At 39.1% G+C, this 27653-nt stretch overlaps 1 protein-coding gene across 1 annotated transcript in view; it reads left to right on the plus strand.

The window, feature by feature from the left end:
- The window catches only part of FBXL17 (F-box and leucine rich repeat protein 17), a 325238-nt gene that overhangs the window by 100376 nt on the left and 197209 nt on the right, over window positions 1–27653 (plus strand). Inside the window, exons 5-6 of the mRNA XM_068422785.1 lie at window positions 303–410; window positions 12574–12704. Of these exons, the coding sequence (XP_068278886.1) occupies window positions 303–410; window positions 12574–12704 (239 nt within the window). The remainder of the gene's footprint in view (window positions 1–302; window positions 411–12573; window positions 12705–27653) is intronic.

Consider the following 27653-nt stretch of genomic DNA (forward strand, 5'->3'; position numbering starts at 1 on the left):
ACAGCATGACAATAATATTTGAATTTGTGGCCGTCACTCTCTCTTATCTTCCGTTTCTTCTCCTCCAAGAAGATGATCCCTCTCTGCCAAAGATGATCTTTTTCATTCCTTTTCATGCACATATACGGGTGTGCACATACCTGATGTTTTCTCTCAAACTGTTGAATTAAATAATAGTAGTGATAATAATAATTAAAAGTATTAATGAGGAGCTTGCCATTGTTACAGAGAAACTGGTTAGACTGCATTAAGTTTGTGCTCATATCACCTGTTCAACTATTACCTGTATATCTTTTCTGTAGGTGACAGATCAGTCAGTGAAAGCTTTTGCTGAACATTGTCCTGAGCTGCAGTATGTTGGTTTTATGGGCTGCTCTGTTACATCGAAAGGAGTCATTCACCTCACCAATGTAAGTATCGTAACTACTTTTAGCTAGTCATCAGTGTATTTGACTATTGCCAAACCATAGATATCAGCCAGGATAAGTTTATACATACGATGAATAACACTGTCACGGATAGAAACATGACAAGATAAATGTACTTTGCATTATTTGAGCAGACACATTCAGATTTCCCTGTGTAAAAACACTGTAGCAAAAACATATTCAAAAGATGATACTTTTTCTCAGAAATAATAATACTGTTCAGGCCAAAAGTCTTTAAAATGCCTGGTTACACCAGATTCCATTGCAAACAAAACAAAATTCCATAATTGGAAGTGCAAAATTCTTAGTGAAAGAGATTTAGACAGATCCCTTTCTGCAACAATATATCCCCTATGCACACACATTTTGTATATATCCATCTTTGTATTTGAACACAGATAGTGTGACAAATACATTTTATTTCCTTTTTCTTTTATGTAAGAGGAGCGATGTGTGGGAGAACTAACTTGAGTGAACCTGCTGAAAATAATGGAAGCATTCAGTAAAATTAATGACCTGGATGAGGTGGAAAACCAGCATATTAACTAAAGTTTGTAACTGAAAGTAAATTCAGGTATCATGCTAACATCAGGGAGAACAGAGGAAAAATGCATCTGGAATAGATAAATTACTATTTATAGCTAAGAATTTTTTTAAAAAGTTCAAATGGGAAAATGGAACTTATAACTGGTAAAGAAGACTGTATAAATGGATATTGAATATGAAAGTTCTGGTAAACATAAAAATGGTTAGAGAGATCTTGGAAGTAGTGAGTGGAGAGCATATTTAATGAAAACAGAACACGCTTGAAGAAAATACAGGCTTTTTGATGCAGCTGTGCAGCCCTCTTGTTGTACATAACCAATCAGCATATCTGTAAAATACTTTCATCAGTTTAGGGCAGCTCCATGGCTGAAGATACAGAAAAATTGAATACATTTTGGAATGCATGCAAAAAGAAATAAGCCAGATAAATTAATTTGCATGGTAAAGTTATAGCACTTCAAAGGATGTAATTTGGAAAGGACTCTGTGTGTATTGAAATGATGTGTAAAAGGGGCATTTCTCTGTGGTACAGAGAAATAATACAGTACTTTTCATGTCCTATGAAAACTATGTATGTATAACTATAGATTATATTTGTATACACAACATAAATATATGAGGTACATAATTTAGAAATCTGACATAGACAGGTTATGTAGTCCAAGGCTTTGTGGGAAATTCCCGCACAGATTGCTTTTCAGGTTCATGCTTTGGTTACTGGATTATTCTTGCCTAGATTTATTAAGTGTTTAATAGATGTCTTACCCTTCAACCAAGTGACTTTATAATCTCATTTATTTGATTAAAGAAGAGTCAAGATCTTGATTTTTCTTATTAATATTTAGTTCTGATTTTCACATGGTTTAATAATAATAAATGATTAGAAATCCTGATTTACATAGGAGTGACACTGTTGTACATAGTCCTTCAGAAAATTTCTAGGAGGCTGGTTTATCACGAACTTGGAAAAAGTCATATATGGGATAAATAATTGGTGCATGTGCCTTTTGTTGGGACTTGGGGATTCCAGTTCCCTTTCCTCAAGCTGTATCTATAGAAACTTTCTGTAGCCTATTAATACTGCAAAGACAGTGATGTGATAACACTGAACATTACACATTTTTAAATTCTCAGAAATGATTGGGGAATTTGTTTGCCTCCTCAATAGGGGAACTCTTTTCTTAATTATAACATTGCTGTGAAGGTGCTAATTATTTACCATATATGTAGTATCAAGTACTTTTTCCTTTATTTGTCCCACTTCTCATGATTCTGTCTTGTGCCTTCCTAAGGCTTTCTTTTTTTTTGATGTGTATTGGGATTTTTTAGGTTGATCAAATGGTGTTCAAGTATATTGTAATAGCACTTGAAATGAACTATTTTCAAGTAGTATGTTGCTGGCAAAAAAGTGTGTTTTTGCTTACTGCAAGTTTTGTATTGGACTGAAAGAGGCGATTCAGAAATGACTGATGTTTTTGAGTAAGTATGTTTTGCAGGTTAAAGGAGTTTTTGCTGGCTTGCTCCTAGAGTGTAATATAATCTAGAATTTTTCTAGGGTTGAAAGTTGAAGCATGTTCAAGGAAGAGCCTGACTAACTCTTTCTTTAACCATACTTTTCATGGAGAGTACATCATGCCTTCTCTGATATATTGATACATTGCACAGGGAGTGGAAGCAGGGACAGGTATCCTGGGAAGAGTATAGGGACGCTCCCCAGTTTTGTAGGGATGGGGTCAGGAAGGCCAAGGCGCGTCTGTAGCTGAACTTGGCAAGAGAAGCAAAGAATAATAAGAGCTTCTACAGGTATGTCAGCCAGGAAAGAAAGGTCAGAGAAAGCATACCCTCACTGATGAACACGACTGGCAAACTGGTAACAATAGATGAGGAGAAGGCTGAGGTCTCAACAAGTTTTTTGCTTTAGTCTTCACTGGCAGTCTCTCTTCCCACGCATCTTGAGTGGATGGACTGCAAGGCAGGGACTGGAGGAGAAAAGTCCCTCCCACTGTAAGAGAAGATCAGGTTTGAGACCACTGAGGAACCTGAACATACATAAGTCTATGGGGCCTGACAAGATGCATCCCAGAGTCCTGAGGGAATTGGCTGATGTAGTTGCCAAGACACTCTCTGCCATATATGAAAAGTCATGGCAGTCAGGTGAAGTCCCCGGTCACTAGAAAAAGGGAAACATTGCACCCATTTTTAAAAAGGGTGGAAAGAAGGGTCCTGGGAACTACTGACCTGTCAGCCTCACCTCTGTGCCTGGAAAGGTCATGGAACAGATCCTCCTAGAAGGTGTGCTAAGGCACATGGAGGACAGGGAGGTGATTTGAGGCAGCTAGCAAGGCTTCACCAAGGGCAAGTCTTGCCTGACCAACGTAGTGGCCTTCTCTGATGGAGTGACTACATCAGTGGACAAGGGAAGAGCTATGGATGTCATCTATCTGGACTTCTGTAAGGCCTTTGACACGGTCCTCCACAACGTCCTTCTCTCTGAATTGGAGAGATAAGAATTAATGGGTGGACTGCCAGTGGATGAGGAATTGGTTGGATGGTCATATCCAGAGGGTAATGGTCAATGACTCAGTGTCTGGGTGGAGATGAGTGATGAGAGGCCCTCCAGAGGGACCTGGACAATCTTGAGAAGTGGGCCCATGTGAACCTCATGAGGGTCAACAAGGTCATGTGTAAAGTCCTGCACCTGCGTTGGGGCAATCCCCAGAATCAGTACAGGCTGGGAGATGAAGTGATTGAGAGCAGCCCTGCTGAGAAGGACTTGGGGGTACTGGTGGATGAAAAGCTGGGCATGAGCTGGCAATGTGCACTTGCAGCCCAGAAAGCCAGCCGTATCCTGGGCTGCATCAAAAGAAGCATGGCCAGCAGGCTGGAGAAAGTGATTCTCTCCCTGTACTCTGCTCTTGTGAGACCCCACCTGGAATACTGTGTTCAGCTCTGGAATCCTCAGCACAGGAAAGTCATGGACCTGTTGGAGCAGGTCCAGAGGAGGGCCACAAAAATGATCAGAAGGATGCAACACCTCTCCTATGAGGAAAGGCTGAGAGATTTGTGATTGTTCAACCTGGAGAAGAGAAGGCTCTGGGGAGACCTTATTGTGGTCTTTCAATAGTTAAAGGGGGCTTAGAAGAAAGATGAGGACAAACATTTTAGTAGGGCCTGTAGTGATAGGACAAGGGAAAATGGTTTTAAACTAAAGGAGGGTAGATTCCAACTAGATATAAGGAAGAAATTGTTTATGATGAGGGTGGCGAAACACTGGAACAAGTTGCCCATAGCGGTGGTACATGCCTCATCCCTGGAAACATTCAAGATCAGGTTGGACGGGGCTCTGAGCAACCTGATCTAGTTGAAGATGTCCCTGCTTATTGCAAGGGGGTTGGATTAGATGATCTTTGGAGGTCCCTTCCAACCCAAACTATTCTATGATTCTATGATATGTCTTCTGTAAGGTTTACTAAGTATTCTTTCACATGAGTGACTTTCTGTGCACAATAACAAGGTATTTTTTTACATTTAGTGCTAATTTAAGCTGAGGTATATATGAATGTAATGGAGGCAAGTAGGATGATGCTGTATATTGAGGGGAAAAAGAGGAAGTATGAGATTTTCCCAGTCATACAGTGACTGGGAAATTGTATTGAAATTCAGGCTTCTTTACTCTGAAGCTATTGATAACTGGTATCTGGTTAATCTTGCTGCAGGACTTCAGTAGTGTTTCCATCTTCCTCCTCTGGCAGGTGTTACTTCCTTGTAGTATAGCAGGCAATTTTAACTAAAACTCTGGACTGCACTGAAGCATCCAGCACAGATGCATGTTCCATTTCTATAGTTCTTTGGAGAAAATAAGCTCCAACAGGGAGTTAAAACAAATGTCTGGGGAGTAGTAACATGATCTTTAACTGCTACATCTGTCTGTTCCAGAATTCATCTGTTGATGACGTAATTTTTTTGTTCTAACCATCATGTGTTTCTGGTGATCAGTTTTGTGTTCTTAACTAGTACTTCATAAGTGCTTAATAATTCCAGTACCATGTTCTTAGAGAATGTGAAATCTGTTCTTTGCTCTACGTGGCCTGTGATTGTGTCCCGCAAGGCTCTGCAGAGCTAGTTACCTTCTGTTCTTCTGCTTCCTGTGTGCAAACTGGAGATAACAGCACTGGCCTCCGTTGTATATTGCTTTGTGGCTGATGGATGTACAAAAACTGAGTGGTTTATTATTACTACTGTATTTTCTCCCTAGTAATGTTAGCTCTCTTTAAAAATACTAGCACTTGAAAATTCTGAATTACAGTGCTGCTGAATCACAGGGCTCCTTTAGTAGCTAATTGTGGGGTATGGAAGTGAAAATGTTACATATTTTAGAAAATGAAGAAACATTCAGTGTTTATTTTCGTTATTTTTTCTACTGAACATAGTAACATTCAAAAAAATTTGCTTCTTGAGCAAAACCATGTTATCACACTAGTGCCTTTTTCTTGAAGTTATTATAAACTACAAAAATACACCTAAAGTAAATAATTATTATTGAGCAAGATGAAGGCACTGCATATACACACACAGGGAGAAAGAAAAGGGAAGAAGGGGTGTGTGTATCTGCAATTCACAATTAGACTCCCAGTTGAAACCAGTGGTTTGTTGTGATGACCAGGAATGTTTTATTTTGCTTTGTAGCTGTAATGTATGGAACCGTGTCACAGAAGATCTGAATGATCTGTTCTATGACATCAGAAAAATAAGTCCAACATTTCTCAACTTTGTTTCCATGGAAAGGAGAAGGTCGTGCACTGAATATAGTGTTGTAGTTTTTATCTTCTGTTTTCAGTACCTCCTCAACTATTGTCTCCGTGTTTTATCTTTTTTTTCTCACTTGTTTTATTATTTACTTTCCCAACATTATTTGTTTTTTTCTTGTTTTCTCCCTTCCTCCCCTCCTTACATCCTTGTCTCTCAAGAGTTTATTGCTGGTTATTTTTTACTTTTCACTTCTAAAGTGCGAAGATCTATGCAAACGTGCAAAGTACCTGTGCATATTAGGTGATTGCGTTGAAGATGGAGTAACCAGATGGGTAACTTTTATTCATGAACTAGATGTGAATAAGAAACTTTATATGCTAACTAGTGAACTAGTGATTTTTTAATTTTATATCTTCGGCCCCAGAAGTGGTGGTATTTCTTCCCCTCTTGTGGTAATTGCCTCTCAGCAGTTTAATTGTTGCACTTCTAAAAGAATTTTAACAGCTGGCATCAGCAATCTCGACATCTAGACATAGTTTTATTTCCAAGCCACTTCCTTGGCTTCTTCTGTTTAGTTCTAATATGTATATGCAAAAGTAATTGCTTTGTAGCAGTATAACTCTGTGCTTCTACACCATGTACTTCTGACAGACTATGTCTGGTAAAGTTTATTACAGACATTTTCATCTAAATACGTGTGAATCCTTGGACAACATCTTGATAGAAAAATGTTTGCACTTATTCTTCTAATCACCCATAAATGAAGGCAGTTTATATAAGAAAACTTTTTTGGAAAAATGTGATCTTTATTCTTTCTTTGTCTCATAATTGTTACCCGAGAGTCATGTCCAATCTAACTCAGTCATGCCTGTGTCTGAGTTGGTGGCCAGTATGAAGTTGGTGGCCAGTATGAAGTCAATCAAAATTCAGATTTATAGAGCAAATATTTAGGACTTACGCAGTGCAGACATTATCATCTTCACAGATGTATATAATGATAGTCTGCACATGACAAGATTGATTTTGCAAGAACCTTTTCTAAACTGAGGTATTGTATGGTCCCTTTCTTTAGTAACAGATTTATTTTGACATGAAGTGCTCTGCTTTATGCTCTTTTTATGGTAATATTTCAGCATACCTTCTAATCTTAAAGTCATCATGCTTCCTAACTAAGAACATGATTGTTCTTTGGCTAGGTCCAGGAAAAAGCTTTTTAATCACTTTATATAATGAACTATAAGATGTCCTTTTAAATGTTAGTCTTCCAGTCATAGAAAAAAGTCATTAAGTAAGGATTTCTGAACATAGTGATTCTGGGAGATTCTTCATGAGGATTGGCTTGATACTTTAAATGATGTGGTGCTATAGACTGTGTAAGAGAACCTTTTTACATCTTGTCAAGCCAAAGCTGAATGTTTTGTTGAATGAAGTTAACTGTGTCCCTCCTGAGAGATAGGTTTGTTTCATCTTTTTTAAGAATTTAATAGTTTTACCCAACTGCAGTTGGGAAGTCGCAAGGAAGTAAAAAAGGCATTGCAGAGAAGACATTGCATGGTGGGAAGGGTTTCAGTGCTCTGTGGGTGTGTGAAACTTTCAAAAAAAAAATGTTCATTAGAGGTACTTTAGAGTAAATAACACAGAGAGTAAACTATGACTCAGCGATAATGTAATTCAACAGCAAATTTTAGAGTTGATAAACTGGAAATAAGTCTTGTAACACGAGAACTATATGAGCAAGGAGCTCCTCTACAATGGGTCTTAATATCAGAAAGGAGGACTATATTTATTTTTCTAGCATAACTTGTAAAAGTATGCATGCAATAAATCAAAACCTAAATTATTATTATCAGTCATCTTGGAAGGAGTAGCAGCTTGAATACAAATGTCATTCACTTTCCTATTGTGTTTTGCTGTGGTATATTACAAACCAAAGGAATCTATTGAATAAATTTGTTTCCTTAATTAACGTATATTTTTCACTCCCTTTTCTTCTCAGGCATGTTTTTTTACAAATACCTACACTCTTCAAAACAAACTTTTTCTGTTTTGTTTTTTTGTACGTAATGCAAATTAAATCTCTGTGCTTACAGCACGATTTTGAAAGTGTATTTCTTATTTAAGCAATGGGAGCTCAATGTTCTGCAATATTTAACTGTAAGAAATGAAATTAAAAGTTGTGAATGTGCAGAACATTAAATCAGTCTATGGGAAAATAGTCTCCTCTGTAACTATTCAATCATTTTCCAATTCTTTAAACCATGTATGATTACTGTTTCAGGAACACAGTATATCTCAATAATATAGTTCAGTTACTTCAGCTCTTAAGTAAACATTAATGTATGTGACTTTTTAAAAAATAGTTTATGGATTCTATTGACATAATAATAAAAAGAATGTGATTTACAATTTTTTCAGGTTGCTATTTTTTATTTCCTGTGATCACACATTTGCTTTGGGGGGCTTAAATCAGAGAGCAGTTTATTCCCTGAAGGCACGTGTACACAGAAAGTGTCAAGAAAATTAAGCTTAATTAGCAAAAGATGTGAATTTAAAGCTCGTTAAGTCCTTATAAGCACTTTGCTTCAGAAAGAATTTTACTTTAGTTCTGAAGAGGATGGATCTTATGTGAATTGTTTAGTGGTGGACTTGGCAGTGTTAGATATACTGAGGACTTGGTGGTCTTAAGAGTCTTTTTCAACCTAAATAATTCTATGATTCTGTTCTGTTCCATGTTTTTTAAGGAAGCATATCTCCATGGGAATTGTGCAAGTGGATGGGGAACAAAAAAAAAAATCAAAAAAAAATTGCATACTCATTGTTCAGCAGTCCCCTACAATAGCAGCTGAATATTCACAGAAGTTGGTACACCCACACTGAAAAATTACCTGTGATCCCAATGCTAACAGTAATTTTTTATCATCTAAGGTATATGAAATTTATCTTAAATTGAAGAGTCTCAATTCAGGCATATTTTCTCTCTCTTTTTTAAGTTTTTTTTTGGTTATGATAGTTTTCAAATGCTCTAGGTTCTTGATTAACATTGCACATATTTTAATATTACAGGTAATCAAGATAGAAGTCTTATGAACTCCATAACATTCAGGCACACAAATAGTATGATAACCTCTGAATCTTTAAGTATATCAACCTCCATAAAATTTCATTTAAACCAACCAACAAAAGTATTGAACAAAAATGATTTTGTCATAATTTAAAATATTTGAGAGCCAAAAGTAGTACATAATTTCTTAAAAATAGTAGTATTGAATTTTTTTTTATTTTAATATCTTTTTAAAAGAACTGAAGCTCTGTTTTTCAAACTTCCTTTGTCCAAAACCATTTTGTGATCTAAGTGTTTTTTTGCGTCTCAATTCCTTTTCATTATGTTTTAACAGGCAATCTTCTCACAAAACCTTTACATACTGGGCTGTCAATTGTCTGTCTGTTAGTGGCACTGAGAAGAAGCGATCAATATCCTGTTCCCTTCTAATGTCATTCATCTAACTAGACTAACTCTGAAATTTAAATGCTATTATTAATCTATCTCATACAATTTTAACGCTACGTCAATATTCAGTATTTTCAGCAAGGTTTTGTATATATGTAGAATACAAAATTAGTTTAGCTGTTCTTGCTTTCTCTTAATTCTTTTATTTTATTTTCTATTTCATATTTTTAAGCCCTCTGTCTGCTGTTTCCTTTGCCTGTTTTATTGTCACATGAAATATTACTTTTTCAGTTAGAACGTTTTGTCTGCTGGAGTTGAGTTCAGAGTTTATATTCTGCTCATGCTGAGCATTCTTTGTAGAGCTATAAAATTAAGAGTTGAAGGAAAGTGTGAATGTCTATAGAAGAATGGCCCTGAAATTGCTCAATAAAATGGTATTGCTGGATGAAGAAAATTGGTTTTGATTGGAAAAAAAAAATAAAAGGAAAAACTTTATTCATCCTGTTGCCCTAAGATTAAGTATTTAAGTCACAGAATATCCTTTCCTGTAAAGAATGCTAATTAAAGGTATGCTATTTTAATCTCAAGATTTGTGCATGCACTGAAGAATCGAGTGCCTACTGTCCAACTGTCTGCTTCAGAGAAATTTAATTATTTTTATATCATACTACTTTTAGATGTGAGGGTTAGAGGTGAATATAAAACTTATGTAATTTTTCTTGCCATTTTTTTATAATACTAGTGATTAATAAAGAATGCAGCATTTCAGCATTAACGCCTTATAATTACTTTTCCAGGTAAAATACAAAATAGGACATTTGTCACTAAAGTATCCATCCTATTTTTTTAATGGAAAATGGTTACATACACATTTATAACATTTTCTGACTGGTAATAAGATGTTGATACCTCTGATTTAAATAGGCAAAGGGGTATTATTTTCATCTGTCATGTTCAGATTAATACAAAATCATGTCAGAAGGTCCAGTACTTAAGGGAATGTGTATCTGGTTCTGCAGCTCTTGAAAGTCATTTACTTATCTGAAATGGGAATATTGAGGTTGTGTAGATCAAAATATACTTGAAGGGTTTGTATCAATCTGAAGCAGTCTCTTCAAACTTTTAAGACAGTAAGATTTTCTGGATTAAGTATGTCGTGCCTGGTAAAAAGAAGAATTAACCTACCAAGTAGGTCAGATGTCAGGAAGGCCGTTTAAAATGAATTAATGCAACAGTAAAAAAAGGCAAGTGATGGTTGAGTTACTGTATTTTGAATGTAATGGTAGACCATTATTAGTAGGAAGGAAAGAAACAATGAGAGAATGATCATTCTCCTGTGACGATAAAGGATAAGGTCTACCCTGGAAACGCTATTAATTTGGTCAGTAGGGATACTAGGAATTCAGTTTAGTTTTTGACCCTACCCATGCAATGCAAAAGTCTTTTTTTTTTGTTGTTTTTTTGTGGGAAACGACAAATTCTTTCTGCTGCATTCATCATTGCCTCAATGGGGTAGATACTCTGCTTTACATCATACCTGATTTGAAGTCATGTTAGACACTTTTTAATGAAGCACTGTCCTCCATGCGTTGATTTATCTTAGTATAAGTTCATGGGTTTTATTCTGTAAATAATAATAATGGCAAAAGAATCACCAGTATTGTCACCTTCTCATAAGAGTGTTGTTGTGAGAGAAAGCATGTTTTAGTTAAGAATTCTGGTTTCTTTAGTGGGAAGATTTTGTACTTGTCTTTGAGGTCTCCTGGTAAATATTTGTTCACTGTCATAGAGCATATGCATTGTTGAATTGTCCAGTAGATTTATTTACTATGTTATAGACATTGGCCATGTTATTGCCAACATACTATAAAGGCTGAAGTATCTAACATGAATAGCTGTATGAAGGCGAGGAAAACTCAAGTTGCCCTTCTCCTTGTAATTTATGCATAAAATTGAGGGATTGGTTGTGAGCTTTTTTTGGGTGCATAGAAGGTAAGTCTTTTAAACTTCCTGCTACAGCAGTATGTATGAAATGCAGAGAGACAGAGCTTGTAAGATCTGTCCATTTTACCAACACAGTATCAATCATTATGTGCTTTTCTCCCTAACAGGCAAATAAGATTATCAGAAGTTAATGGGATTACAATAAACACCACCACAGTACACCTGTGGTAGTATCCTAGTAATAGGAATATTATTGTCCTACTTCCTATAGACATACCATGCAGTTGTTTCTCAGAGGTCAGGTTCCTTAATTTTATGCTTGTTCCGCAGAATTTTTTGAAGCAGTGTGTGGCTTATCTTCAGCTTTAGTTTGGAGAATGTAAAAATCTTCTGGAACAAAACTCCAGAACATCAGTTTCCGTAGAAGACTACCTACATCTTAAGTCCTCTTTTTTTCCTTTTTATCTTTTTTTTTTAACTTTTTAAATATTTTTTTTTTCCTTAAATACATTGAGTTAAAAATTAACTACTGAAGTGAACCGATTATATGATCCCAGTTGTATGCCTTTACTTAATCAAATCCTTAGTGACTTAAATCGCTGAATTGGATTATTTTTTCTCTCTTACAGGGGAGGGAAATTTAATTAAAGTGTCAGTATTATCTAATGCAATTATTTTTTCCAGAGTATAACAGAGATTATTTCAGACAGCTTAAAAAGCAAACAGCACTTGGAGGTTATTGTGACTAAACTGATCTGTTGTTTAAGTATATTGCAGAAATCTGTAAAAATTTTCTTCTTTGAATCCATAGCTCATAAAAGCAGTAAGAGGGTTTTGTTTGCTTTTGAAGGACATATTATAATGATTAACAGTAGTAATAAATCAAATTAATCAGTGCATAAATCTAAATCATATTGTTCCGTGACTCCAACTTTTGTTGTTCAGAATATCCAAGTTATTATTGATGGCTGTGCAGGTGAGACTACAGTATAAATACTGTATTTTCCAGGGAGCTTGTAATATTTACTTAGTTTGAAAGCCTTAGGCTCTGAAGTCTTTAATCACATACGTTTGAATCTAAGCACCAATGTGCTGTCTCCCCTTCCTTCTATGCCCTATTTTTCTTATAATTACATGAGTTAGTATGCTACTTGGTATCTTACACTCCATGTAGTTAAAAGGTGGAAGGCCTAGGGCCCCCGTTGTAGATGTATTGGACCATGAGTGAGAGTGTCTTGATTTCACAGAGTAACTGAGTGCCTGAGTTCCCAATTTGCTAACGTTAGATTCTATGAATATCTCTGATATGTTTCTTTTTGTGAAAAGTGCAGTAATCTCATCTTTCTTGATTAGCTCGTGTATATTATACATGATTCCAAAAAGTTTAACAGTTTTTATAACAGTTATGTATGTGAACACATTTCAGATTATTTCTTTCTATCATATTTGTCTCAATAGCTAAGAAATCTTTCCAACTTGGATCTCCGTCATATCACAGAACTGGACAATGAAACCGTGATGGAAATAGTAAAGAGATGCAAAAACCTTAATTCTCTCAATCTGTGTCTGAACTGGATCATTAATGACAGGTAACTTTATTATGGCATCTAAAACCAGTATAAGGCAAATTTAACTAGTTGTATTAGTTGAGAATAATTCCTCATGGCTTGGGGATTGGAGATCAGTAAAAGCAAGAAGTATTTTCTGAGATTTGTTCTTGCTTGTTTTGGGTATATCATCTAGACACATATTTTTACAGAATGTTTGTGTAATAATTCTGTAGTGGAGAAGAATTTAGTTATAACTGGATGGCAGCACTAATCTGTTTCCTGTAGATTTCATGGGAATGTGCTCTTTACTATGTGTGATTGAAATGTACAATTGCAATTACGACTCCTTCAGTAGGGGGCCAGGATTTAAACAGATTTGTATGCATACAAACAGTGAAGCATATTTTTGACTACATAAGGGAAAGTAAACTGCTTGTGGGTTAAATAGTGGAATTCATATTCTTTTAGAAAGCAACGGGTCCTTTATTTTTTTTGCAAAGAGACTCTTCACAATGAGACTGAAAGAATAACTGGGGTGTTACCTTAGGCTTTTCCTTTTGACCAGAATACCTCCTATCCTGCTGTATTCTGTCCTTTTGATCAAGTAATTTTTTGTAACATTAAGTAAATGTACACAGATGATGTATAGTTATATTGCAGGTCAGATGAAAAGTGAAAAATATTGAGAATTTAAGAAGTAGAAGTTTCCTTTTATAATGTGAAAATTGAGCAAAGCCACTACCTCAAGATGCAGAGGAAAGAACAGTTTGAATTGCTTTTAACAGTGATTTAAACAGGTTTATTATAACTGATGCTTTAAACAACAGGAAAGTGACACTTTTAAAAGACAGAGGTTCTAAAACAGTTTCATATAAACCAGAATGATATGTTTTAGCAATTGTATTTCTTCCCCATGCTTACAGATTTTTTTCTAACATACTCTCTTTCAAGGTTTTCTGAAGTCTTTAAGAAGGTACTGAAGTGTGAATAAGCTTAGACTTTGGTGAAAGTATAATGTTCTAAAAATACTAAAACTGAAATGTGTTGAATAGGGAGTACCATTGAACTTTTACTGTAACTCCTTTTAGCCTTTGAGACTGTTTTTTGGTTTTGTAGGTTTAGGTCAGACCCTTAATATAACTTTACTGGTTTTGGAAACATTCAGTTGCCTCAGATTTTTCTGTCTGTAGGGCCTTATTTGCATATGCAAAATAAGGCTACTGTAATGGCAAATTTTAAAGTCAGTCAGGAAAAAAGTAAGAAGAAAAAGGTATATTTAGAAGATACACACTTTTCAGGTTTTTAATTAAAGTACTTCAAAATGGTGTACCTTTCTGCATGAACATTTTGAGTAGGACAATCTTCTACGTATCATCCAAATTGATGTTATACTGTTCTTGAAATTAACCTTACTAGAGTTACTAGAATAATAAATATATCTTTTAATTATATGCATATGACTCTCAAACTTCATATTAAATATAGTTAGAATTATGAAGCTTAACAAGAAAAGGAAACCCTTTCCAGCAGTGACAGATAACCCTGCTGTTTTATGTAAACTTTTAGATTGTTGACTTTTGTCTCTGTAGTTCTTTCCATTTTGTGTTCATTTCTGATCATCCTTGTCAGTACTTTTCCAACATGTGATTGATAGCTAAATCTTGACTACAAATTTAAGTTTAGCTATTTGTATTAGCTTCTAGCTAAAAGCAAACAGAATTTAGAAAACAGTTAATGCCTTTGTTAAATTTTATTCGTAGTCAGTCATTTAGCAATTGAAGTATTTTTCCTATTTTACAAGTGAGATGAAGCTCCAAGTACCAGTCTTAACTGAATAAAATAATTTCCCCTACTCCTCCTAAATACTGAATGAAGAATTGCTGAAAATTATATAAAAGGAACATGATACAACCACTGGGCTTTAATCAGTGTGGACACCAGTTCAGCAGAGTATTATGAGCATATTCAGTTTGAGGATATGAGTGATCCTTCAGAAGTTCAAAGGACTGTTCAGGTGCTTACCTTGGGTAAAAACCCAAGTTAGTTTAAACTAAGTAAGTTAGTTTATTAATGATTTAAGGGAAGATGAGCTTTGTTTTTTTGTTTGATGCCATTTGATGACTACTAGTCAGAGGGAATGTCAGAGGAGATTCTGCGTCTTGATACCTTTGAGTAATCCTTTTGTTTATCATTGCTTCCAACACATATGAGATAGTAGCAGTCTTAATGTTTTACCTGACTCTTGTTTTTAAAACAGAGAGATCAGTTCCACCACCCCACCTCCCTCACCCCCTGCACCCCACTATCAGGCCAGCTTACTTGTGCGATCCAAGTTTGTAGGGCTTATATTCCGGATTTTTTTCAGACTTAACACAACACTTTTTTGTTCTGTCTACTATGTCCGAGGGTTAGGGTTTTTTTCCTTTATAGGCTTGGAAAACTGTTTTCCTCCATTCCTTGGTATAGAATCAAGGGTGAAAGAAACCTCAAAAGTTCTCAAAAATACTGGAATAGCTTAAATGTGTCTATGAATTATCTCTTCAAAGTAGTTGATTGTTGGTAGATTTTACAGCAGAATTAAATCACTGGTTTTAAAACTTTGTTTTATATTTCTTTATTGTTTCCAGAATTCCATAAAAATTCTTTCCATAAGCAAGGCTGTGACCCCAGAACATTTATAGCACTCTGTTGCTTGTGACACAGTGTTATATCTAATGCTGTGGCCATTACATTTCTTGCTAAATAACTGAAAGGAACTGAAACTTACAAAGTGCGAGATCTCTGCATGGCAGGCAATCACTAGGATTTTTGGTGCTGTGATTCTTTTGCATGTGCGAGAATTAACAAGAACTATTATTTCTCTGTTTTGACTAAAGCTGTTTTTGTTTTTGAAAGTATGCATCTAAAAGGCTTATGTAGGGCAATAAAAAATAATTTATTTTTACCTAAGGCAAAAAATCGGTTCAATATGTTCAGTTGAGATACTCTTGATGTTAGTTTTAAAATGAAAGGAAAATAGACCTCTTATAATGACGTGTAAAAAAGTCTCTGAAAGTTGAGAGTTACGCAAGATCAAAAAAAGACCTATTAAAGAAATCTAACAATGTTTTCTTCTGTAAATATTACAGCTCCCTCAAAAGTTTCATATACTAGTTATCATGTTGGTTAAATATGTTATAGAAACAGTCCTACTACTTCCTTGAAATATGAACAAACCCAAACTTGCAAGTTCTTTTAGTATGCATCATGAGTAGATTATCTCAGGTCTTTGGAACTGGAAAGGAGTGAAAGTGAGTTCTCTGTACATCGTGATGCAAATAATATATGCTGAGGCTTGATATAAATAACCTTATCACCTTTAAATTGTCTTAATGGTCACTGCATTTATTCTTTTGACTTTCAATTGATACAATAAAAATACTTCCATCTAGAAATAAATCTCATGGGAGATTCAGGAAAATGTAGTGTGACGTGCTGGCAAAGTTTTCAGGGGTTTGTGATTTTTCTAATAGTTTGAGGAACATCTGCTATGTGTTATATCCATAAATGATCAAGGAGCAAGCAGCAGTTAATCTAACATTTTTTTCTGAATCTTATCAGTGTGGACTTGAGTTGCAATTCACTTCAACTTCTGTCTTACATAATTCACCTAGAGGTAGACATTTAAAAGCTGTGCAGTGACTGTGAAGTCTTTAGAGTATTTCTGCTTGCTTAAGTCATTCTTCTTACTAGAACCCTCCCTTAGTAAGACTTGCATACTGGATGTTTGCCAGCCCCTATTGTATCTGTGGTTCTTCTGATAAACATCATGGTGCAGAGAATAGTGCAGATAAAGTAAGGAACTTTATCTGGAGCTACAGCGAGATTTTTTGGTGCCATAGCACTGCCAGTCATCTGGGATAGGGTTCCACTGCATAACAAAATTAATGATTGGTTTTGGAGTCATGGGACAATAATTTCCCAATCATTCAAGAACTTTGGTCCTTCATCTGTAGGTGGTGCCGTATTCTTGTAATGATGTCTCAAGGGAGCTGTATTTTTCACATAATTTATCACAAACTGTTTGTAGGTGACTTTGTTAGCAGGTGCTGAGATTTGCAGAGCATCTGGAGGTTGTTGAGGGTAAGCTATGGTTATGACTTGGAGGCAGATATGCTATATATGCATGACACAGTAAAACAGCAAGTAATGTTGGTTGATGACCTTGCAGTGGTATCACTTACCACCATCAGACTTCTGATTAGTGATATGTGCACCTCCCTGACCTTTCAGCACAGATGGCAAACCTGGATTTGGTCTAATTATACCAGTTTTGAGAAAACGGCTGTCCTTCTGTAGTGCTTTCATGAAATATCACTGTGAATAAACCAGAGTAAATGATGTATGGGACAGTCTCCCCATACTGTAATGATTAAGACTTGTTGATGAGGATTCTGGTTGGCGTCCAAGGTGGATGAACTTGGAAGTACAGACTTGTTACAAGGATAGTAGTCAGAAAGTCCAGATATGGAAGAAATTCAGAGGAAACATGGTAAATGGTTGGAAGTTAGACCATAAGCCTGAAAACCAAAATTTTTTTGCAGCAGCATAGTCAGGAGAAAGGAGCATTTTCTCCTTTGAAGAGGCTCCATCTGCTTTATTCTGCTGGGTCACTAGTACAGCATCATTTTCTCAGGAATGGGTATCATACTCGTTGGCAGAGAGCATGTGGGAGTTTCTGCATTGTTACTTAGCAGAGTAAATTGTGAATGTGGTCTTCCGTATGCTAGAGAAGTGTTTAAAAAATTTGTGTTGACTGCCTACCATGAGTTCTTGTGAACCCGTGTGATCAACCTTGGGAGCATCTTCTGCGAGATCTGGATGTGTTTGTGGGTAGAGGATATGATGCTGAAGATGGTCTCAACAAGTGATTAGCTCACTAAGTTTTGTTCTAGAGCTGCTGGTGTATGTGAATGCCTCAACATTTCATTCATAGACATAAGCATCAGAATAGTATCTCAGTTCCTACAGTATATTTTTAATAAAATGCAGGATTAGTGAATATTAGAATTATTTTCAAGAAAAATAATAAAATTCATCTTCTCTTTGTGAAAGCATAAGTCTTTGCATATTTGATGTGGAAGTTATTTTAATAAAATTACTTCTAAAAAAATGCGTAAAGATTTCAGCTTGCCTGTATTTTTGCACAGGCAAAAATATTGATTTTTTTCTGTGTGACTACAAATGCTAATATAACATCTTAATATTCATCACCTTTGATCTGACTGAAGTGGAAATGTGCTTCAGGAGCACTGATACTTATTCCTTATTATAGAATTCCAGATTCTATAATCTGGATTTGGGGTTATAGTAGAGCCTTTCAGAAAAATAACTGTACTTTTATATGAGATTTATCATGAATCATTCTAGGTGAATACTAGCATTTCTTAATTCTAATTTAGTTTCATCTTTTCAGTGTTGTCTGAAGGATGACCTCCTTCGAGTTCTCTGCATATTTATCAGGTGTTTAGTCAGCTACATTAAAAACCTAAACTTCGTAAGAAGTTATATAATGTAACACAAATTAATTTTATTTTTAAAATTAGTCATAGAATCATAGAATGGTTTGGGTTGGAAGGGACCTTAAAGATCATCTAATTCCAAACCCCCTGCCAAAGGCAGAGACACCTTCCACTGGACCAGGTTGCTCAAAGCCATATCCAGCCTGACCTTGAACACTTCCAGGGAGGGGGCATCCACACCTTCTCTGGGCAACCTGTTCCAGCATCTCACCACCCTCACAGTGAAGAATTTCTTCCTAATGTTTAATCTAAATCTATCCTCTTTCAGTTTAAAACTGTTACGTCTCATCCTGTCACTACTTGCCCTTGTAAAAAGTCCCTCTCCAGCTTTCCTGTAGGCCCTTTGAGGTACTGGAAGGCTGCTATAAGGTCTCCCCAGAGCCTTCTCTTCTCCAGGCTGAACTCTCTCAGCCTGTCTTCATAGGAGGGGTGCTCCAGCCCTCTCATCATCTTTGTGGCCCTCCTCTGGACTCATTCCAACAGATCCATGTCCTTGTTTTGTTGGGGGCCCCAGAGCTGAACACAGTACTCTAGGCGGGGTCTCATGAGAGCGGAGTAGAGGGGCAGAATCACCTCCCTCAACCTGCTGGTCACACTTATTGCTTATTACTTATTCTTTTGAATGTCATACTTTTTAACGAAATCTGTAAGAAAATTTATTTCACCCTGCAGATGTGTTTTGTAAAATGATTCAAGGCTGACTGTCAAATTTTTCTAAATTTCAAAATAAAGCATAGAAGTTGGACAAAGAAAGATAATTGGCATACTTTGATGAATTTCCTAGTTTAAATTTGGATCTTTTTTTTTTTAAGTGTTTCTGAAAAATACATGGAAAAAAAGTCCTTTGTGATTAATCCAGAGTGGTGGGTTAATGTTGGCTGGCTGCCAGATGCCCACACAGCTGCTCTGGCACTCCTCCCTTCCACCAACAGGACAGGAGGAGAAAATCGGATGGAAAAGCTCATGGGTCGAGATAAAGATAGGGAGATTACTCAGCAGTTACTGTCGTGGGCAAAACAGACTTGACTTGAGGCAGATTAATTTATTGCCAATGAAAAATAGAGTAGGATAGTGAGGAAAAAAAGGGCAAAAATAAACCACCTTCCTTTACCCTCCGCTTCTTCCCAGGCTCAACTTCAATCCTTTATTCCCTCCTCATCTACCTCCTCCTTCTGAAGCAGTGCAGGTCAATGGGGAACAGGGATTGCAGTCAGTTCATAAGACTTCATCTCCAACACTCCATCCTCACACTTCTCTGCTCCAGCATGGGCTCTTGTACTGGGTTTATGTGGCAAGGTTTTGGGAATGATGGGTGCTGCAGGGGTGACTTCTTTGAGAAGATGCCAGAAGCTGCTCCTGTGTAGGACAGAGCCAGTTCCAGCCAGCTCCAAAACAGACCCACTGCTGGCCAAAGCTGAGGGAATCAGCGATGTGATAACATATTTAAGAAGGGTAAATACCACTGCACAACAGCAGCCAGAAGAGAGGAGTGAGGATATGTGAGTGAAACAGACACCAAAGTCAGTGAAATAGGAGAAGGTGCTCCAGGCACCAGAGCAGAGTTGCCTCTACCATTCCTCTACCTCCTTCACCATGGTGACACAGGTTGTCCCCCTGCAGCCCATGGAGGTCTACGCTGGTCTATACCTGGAGTGCCCTGAAGGAAGCTATGACCTCATGGAGAGCCCATGCTGGAGCAGGCTCCTGGCAGGAACTGTGGCCCATGGAGAGGAGCCCACGCTGGAGCATGTTTTCTGCCAGGACTATGACCCTGTGGGCGACCCATGCTGGAGCAGTCCTAAAGGACTGTACTCTGTGGAAAGGACCCATGCTGGAGAAATTCTTGAAGAACTGCAGCCTGTGGGAAGGACCCATGTTGGAGAAGGTAATGAAAACCGTCTCACATGGGAAGGGCCCCATGCTGGAGCAGGGGTGGAGCGTGAGGAGGAAGGAGCAACAGAGAGAAAGCGTTATGAGCTGACTGCAGCCCTCATTCCCCTGTGATGTTTTGAGGGAGGAGGTCAAGGAGTTGGGAGTGAAGCTGAGCCCAGGAAAATGGTGGGGATGAGGTTTTCTAAAATTTGTTTCTATTTCTCATTATCCTGCTCTGCTTAATTGGCAATAAATTAAATCAGTTTCTCCGAGTCACGTCTGTTTTGCCCATGATGGTAATTGGTGAGTGATCTCCCTGTCTTTTTCTTGACCCATGAGCCTTTTTCATCTTATTTTCTCCCCCTACCCTTCTGGGGAGGGGGAGTGAGAGAGCAACTTGGTGGGAACCTGGTGGCCAGCCAAGGTTAACTCACCAGAGCGCTCCATGAGCTACTGTCCTTTGTGAACTGCTCCAGTTTGAGTCTTTCCTGTGGACTGCAGTTCTTCAAGAACTACTCCAATGTGGGTCCTTTCCATGGGGTACAATCCATAAGGAACAGACTGCTCCAAGCATGAGTCCCCCACGGGCCACAGGTTCTGCCAGAAAACATGCTTCTGCATGGGCGTCTCTCCATGGGCTGCAGCTCCCTCGGGACGTCTCCATCTGCTGCAGCATGGGGCCCTCCACAGGTTGCAGTGTGGATAGCTGCTTGAACATGGTCCTCTGTGGGCTGCAGGGGTTCAACCTGCTTCACCAGGGTCTCCTCCAGGGGAATCTCTGCTCTGGTGCTTGGAGCACCTCCTCCCTGTCCTTCTTTGGTGTTGGTGTCTGCAGGGCTGTTTTTCTCACATTGTCCTCACTCCTCTCTCACACACTCTGCTGTGCAGCATTTTTTCGTTTTCTTAAATATGCTTTCCCGGTGTTGCCATGATTTTGGCCTGATATAACTCTACTGAAATATTTCAGGTAGTTTCTTTGACCTAGACATACAGAAAACAAAAAATAAACCACTATTGTGTTTGATAGCACTCTCTACTATTTATATTCTTCCATAAATAACTCCAGCTTTATTTGTGTCATAGGTCAGCCTTGTTTAACAGCCAAACACCCACATAGTTGCTCATTCCCTTTTCAGCAGGACCAGGGGGGGGAAAAAAAGGGAAAAAATTGGAATGAAAAAGCTCATGGGTTGAGATAAAGACTGGGATATCACTTACCAGTTACTGTCAAGGGCAAAACAGATTTGACTTGGGGAAAATTAATTCTAATTTATTACTAGTTAAAATAGATTTGAGTAGTGAGAAACAAAAGGGCAGACATTAAAACAACACCTTTCCTGCCTCTTTCCCAGGCTTAACTTCATGTCTTCATTACTGAGTCCTCTACTGCCCTAAGCAGTAGAGGGGGATGGAGAGAGGAGTGTCACAGTCAGTACACAGTGATTCCTCTCTGCTGCTTCTTCCTCCTCACAGGTTTCCTCTGCACTGGTGTGGGCTCTCCATGGGCCACAGCTCCTTTAGGAGTGTCCGTCTGCTCTGGCATGGACTCCTTCATGGGCCGTAGTGTAGGTATCTGCTCCAGTGCAATGGAGCACCTCTACCTCCTCCTTCTTTCCTGACCTTGGTGTTTGTACTGCTGTTTCTCGTGCTCTTTCTTTTCACTCCTCCTCTCTGTTTCGTGGGTTTTTGGCTTGGTTTTGCCCTTTCTTAAATACTTTTCCAGAAGTGCCACTGTCTTGGCTGAGGGGCTCAGCTGTGCCCAGCACAGGGTAACCTTGACCTCTCATCACCGAGACCATCTTACAGCCCCCACTGCCAGCACCTGGGCATCTGCAACCAGTACAGTGGTTTTCATTTCACAACCAAGAACAAGTTACCAGGGCTCAGGTTTTTTCCCTAACCAATTAAAATGTGAAGTTGCATGATTCTTCTTACTGTTGTTATCAAAACAGATATCCTGTAATAGTTCATTATAACATTGAGGTAGCGTTTAAGCTGCAATATTTCAATTGGTAGATTTGGGAGTTGTTGCTCACACGTTATTTCAGTGAAGTGATGTCTTACATCATTTAGTTTTTGCTCTTGTTGCACGATACTGTGTGAGGAGGAGTTGGAAATCCGTGTTCGGTCGGGGGGCTATGATTTAGTGGCAATTACAGAGACTTGGTGGGACGCCCCGCATGACTGGAATGTGGTCATGGATGGCTATGTCTTGTTCAGGAAAGACAGGCCGCTAAGGAGAGGTGGTGGAGTTGCTCTTTATGTGAGTAAGCAGCTAGAATGTATTGAGTTCTGTCCAGGGGCAGATCAGGAGCGAGTTGAGAGTTTGTGGGTGCGAATTAAGGGGCAGGGTGGCAGGAGTGATACTGTTGTGGGTGTCTATTACAGGCCACCGGATCAGGATGAGGAGGGTGATGAGGCCTTCTACAGGCAGCTGAGAGCAGTCTCGCAATTACAGGGCCTGGTTGTTGTGGGGAATTTCAACTACCCTGATATTTGCTGGGAGGCCTACTCAGCCAGCCATCCTCAGTCCAGGAGGTTCCTCCAGTGCATTGATGATAACTTTCTGATGCAAATGGTGGATGAGCCAACTAGGAGAGGAGCGCTGCTGGATCTTATCCTCACTAACAAGGAGGGTCTGGTTGAAGAGGTGAAGGTTGAGGGCAGCCTTGGTTGTAGTGACCATGAGATGGTAGAGTTCAGGATCTCATGTGACAGGAACAGAATAGCTAGCAGAATCACAACCCTGAACTTCAGGAGGGCCAACTTTGGCCTTTTCAAGCAATTGCTAGGGGAAATCCCATGGGACAGGGTACTAGAAGGTAAAGGGGCCCAAGATAGTTGGTTAGCATTCAAGGACTGCTTCTTCTGAGCTCAAGATCAGAGCATCCCAGCAGGTAGGAAGTCAAGGAAGGGTACCAGGAAACCTGCATGGTTAAACAGGGAACTGCTGGGCACACTCAAGTGGAAGAAGAGGGTGTACAGATCATGGAAGGAGGGGCTGGCCACTTGGGAGGAATATAAGTCTGTTGTCAGAGGATGTAGGGAGGCAACTAGGAAAGCTAAGGCCTCCTTGGAATTAAACCTTGCAAGAGAGGTCAAGGACAACACAAAGGGCTTCTTCAAATACATTGCAGGTAAAACCAACACTAGAGGCAATGTAGGCCCACTGATGAATGAGGTGGGGGCCCTGGAGACAGAGGATAAAAAGAAGACGGAGTTACTGAATGCCTTCTTTGCCTCTGTCTATACTGCTGGAGGCTGTCCTGAGGAGCCCCGGACCCCTGAGGCCCCAGAAGAAGTCAGGATAGAGGAGGAATCTGTCTTGGTAGATGAGGGCTGGGTCAGGGACCAATTAAGCAATCTGGACGTCCATAAATCCATGGGCCCTGATGGGATGCACCCGCGGGTGCTGAGGGAGCTGGCGGAAGTCATTGCTAGGCCACTCTCCATCATCTTTACTAAGTCATGGGCAATGGGAGAGGTGCCTGAGGACTGGAGGAAAGCGAATGTCACTCCAGTCTTCAAAAAGGGCAAGAAGGAGGACCCGGGGAACTATAGACCGGTCAGCCTCACCTCCATTCCCGGAAAGGTGACGGAACAACTTGTTCTTGATGCTGTCTCTAGGCACATCAAGGATAGGAGGATCATTAGGGGCAGTCAACATGGCTTCACCAAGGGGAAGTCATGCTTAACCAACTTAATAGCCTTTTATGAGGACATAACCTGGTGGATAGATGATGGTAAAGCTGTGGATGTGGTCTATCTCGATTTCAGTAAAGCGTTTGACACGGTCTCCCACAGCATCCTCGCAGCTAAACTGGGGAAGTGTGGTCTGGATGATCGGGTAGTGAGGTGGATTGTGAACTGGCTGAAGGAAAGAAGCCAGAGAGCAGTGGTCAACGGGACAGAGTCCAGTTGGAGGCCTGTGTCTAGCGGAGTCCCTCAAGGGTCAGTACTGGGACCAGTACTATTCAATATATTCATTAATGACTTGGATGAGGGAATAGAGTGCACTGTCAGCAAGTTCGCTGATGACACAAAACTGGGAGGGGTGGCTGACACACCGGAAGGCTGCGCAGCCATTCAGAGAGACCTGGACAGGCTGGAGAGTTGGGCGGGGAGAAATTTAATGAAATATAACAAGGGCAAGTGTAGAGTCCTGCATCTGGGCAAGAACAACCCCATGTACCAGTACAAGTTGGGGGCAGACCTGTTGGAGAGCAGCGTAGGGGAAAGGGACCTGGGGGTCCTAGTGGACAACAGGATGACCATGAGGCAGCAGTGTGCCCTTGTGGCCAAGAAGGCCAATGGCATCCTGGGGTGTATTAGAAGGGGTGTGGTTAGCAGGTCAAGAGAGGTTCTCCTCCCCCTCTGCTCTGCCCTGCTGAGGCCGCATCTGGAGTATTGTGTCCAGTTCTGGGCCCCTCAGTTCAAGAAGGCCAGGGAACTGCTAGAGAGAGTCCAGCGCAGAGCCACGAAGATGATTAAGGGAGTGGAACATCTCCCTTATGAGGAGAGGCTGAGGGAGCTGGGTCTCTTTAGCTTAGAGAAGAGGAGACTGAGGGGTGACCTCATTAATGTTTATAAATATGTAAAGGACAAGTGTCATGAGGATGGAGCCAGGCTCTTCTCAGTGACATCCCTTGACAGGACAAGGGGCAATGGGTGCAAGCTGGAACACAGGAGGTTCCGCATAAATATGAGGAAAAACTTCTTTACGGTGAGGGTGACCGAACACTGGAACAGGCTGCCCAGAGAGGTTGTGGAGTCTCCTTCTCTGGAGACATTCAAAACCCGCCTGGACGCGTTCCTGTGTGATATGGTCTAGGCAATCCTGCTCCGGCAGGGGGATTGGACTAGATGATCTTTCGAGGTCCCTTCCAATCCCTAACATTCTGTGATTCTGTGATTCTGTGATTCTGTGACATCTTAGATGCTCTGGAATTCAAGATGAACTTCGCATGGAATCTGGCAGTGGTCACACATTCATGCCATTCTGTATAACTTTGGTTTAAACGTTGTGTTTGTTTTCAGTCCAGTCTGCAAGTGGTTTGAAAAAAACTTGAAGTATAGTTCAACACATATCTCAGCAGTTATCCCCCAAATCACTATCCTCATCACAGTTACTAGTTCCTTCAGCTTCTGGTTTTAAGCCCCAAACCCACTTTATAAAGGCTTCTGAGAACAGTTTCTTTGGCATTGTTGTCAAAGAAACTATTTTTTAGAAACATTTGATTGGAACAGATCACTCTCATACTGTCTGCAAAGTTTAACCAGTGATAAAAGTCAGAATGCATTTTCTATGATTAAGTGTAACTGTCCGTTTATTGAGGTTTTACTACTTCTCTCTATGACTTATACTAAAATAAATCGTTTTTTAGGAATCATTTTCTGGTGGAAATGGATGTTATCAGAAAAAGCAAAACTTTCAAGCTATTGTCATGATTTGCCACCCTTTTATCTTTCTTTACGTACTTGAAAAGTGGTGAAAATACTCCACTGTTGTCACACTGCTGAAATGTATGATAAATGAAGCTCTGTAAATAGTGCAAATATGAGGAGGGTGATTAAGTCTGACAATTCTCATGTAAAAAACTCGAGATGATAAATACCTCCTGTGATTAGTTATTAATTTAGTGGAAGGGACTAGCATCAGCCTAAGCAATTTTATGAGTTGTGGCATAAAAAAATTTTGGAAGATAGGTATGTACTTGTTAAACCAAAGGGGAAATTGCTTAGACTTGATTGCTCATAATTAAAAATGGCAGACTTGACACAAATGTGGCTTGACTATTTTCTGTATGACATTCCTTACAGAAATTAAGAAAGTGCAATGTTCCCTGAAGTCATGGAAATGACAGTGTGTTATGAATCTGAGTCCTTAGTGCATCATGAAAACTGAAAGGTTTTGTATATATGTAATTCCTGTACAGATAAAATATTTGCAGTGTTATAATTTGAAGTACTGCAGAAAAGTAAAAAATCCAACCTAATAATGCTCAGAAAAGAAGGTGTAGTCCTTATTGTGATTACAATTGCATTCTGAAGTTACAAACTATAATTCACCATGCAGTAAGAATAGACACAGTGCTTGAAAAGAAAGAGAGAAGAAGAGATGGCTGTCTTAATGATTTACTGCACTGTCTATATTGTTTAGAGTCTGTCAGTATATCCATTATAAATACCATTTGAAAGGAACATAACCGTGTTTTAAATTTTCTTTAGGCTGTTCCTTGCTGCATGGGTTATAAGCTCAAAATTAAAATAATTTTGCAATTTTGGGTATTTTTTTTGTGGTTTTTCTGTGTAGGTGAACACAAGACCCATGTTATTGGTGGGGTCATGCGATCACATAAACAGGAAATATGTCAGATGCTATGTGCTAATTGCCTTCAATCCTGATCAGGTTAACTCAATGATCCCCTCTTTTTCTCTTGTTAAAAACAAGGATGATTGGTATATACTGAATTTTCTATAATGTTAAATGTAGTTATTTTTCTGTGTTTAGAATTCAAGATTAACCAATAAGTACTTACTTGTAAAGGAGATGAAAAATTAATGTACCTTTGAGAAGCTGTAGTAAGCTTGAAGAGGAAGATGATGATGAAATCAAAGTTGAGCTGACAAAATGAATGACTAGGTAGTTCTGGAATTGGCAGTAATAATGTAAGGAGGAAAATAAGCAATAGCTTAAACTGAAAGTGGTGATCATGGTGATGCCTGTAGGGTATAGGCGGTGAACAAGAAGTGAGTGATGCAAACAAACAAAAAAAAATAAAATGGCTAAACAGTGACTTATGTTTGGATTGGAGTCTCACTGACCTCCCTGCATACTCTGTGATCATGATCTACTGATTTTGAGAACTGCTGTGAAGTGGTCTGAGACTTCCTTCAGTTCATGCATCTAGTTTCTAATCTCATGGAGTGAGGAAGGATCTGGTACATGCCCACCTCTGTGTGCCAGGAGGGAGCTGAGACTCAGCCAGCTTGTACAGCTAACCTTTGGAGGGACAGTGTTTCCAGGCCTCACTGTTCTAATACATACAGAGAAGACAGGGAACACCCAGGCTGCTCATTAAATATAGACTGAATTTTTCAGTGCAACCATTTTAATAATCTGTAGAGTGTTCTCTGGCATTATGCCACACCTGGAGTGCTGTGTCCATTTCTGGACTCCCCAGTATAAGAAAGACATGGACATACTGGGGAGAGTCCTGCAAAGGGCCACAGATATGTTGAAAGGCGTGGAGCACCTCTCCTAGGAGGAAGGGTTGAGAGAGCTGGGGTTGTTCAGTCTAGAGAAGAGAAGGGTCAGGGGGAGCTTATCAAGGTATATAAATACATGGAGGGAGGGTGCAAAAAAAGAGGGAGACAGGGTCTTTTCAATGGTGGCCGGTGGCAGGACCAGAGGCAATTGGCACATGCTGAAACAGAGGAGGTTCCTCCTGAGACTCAGGAAGCACTTTTTCCCTTTGAGGATGACCAAGCACTGGCACAGGTTGCCCAGAGAGGCTGTGGAATCTCCGTCCTTGGAGACACGGGCTCTGGGTAG

Source organism: Nyctibius grandis, chromosome Z, assembly GCF_013368605.1.
Source record: "Nyctibius grandis isolate bNycGra1 chromosome Z, bNycGra1.pri, whole genome shotgun sequence".
In the NCBI taxonomy this organism is placed as follows: Eukaryota; Metazoa; Chordata; class Aves; order Nyctibiiformes; family Nyctibiidae; genus Nyctibius; species Nyctibius grandis.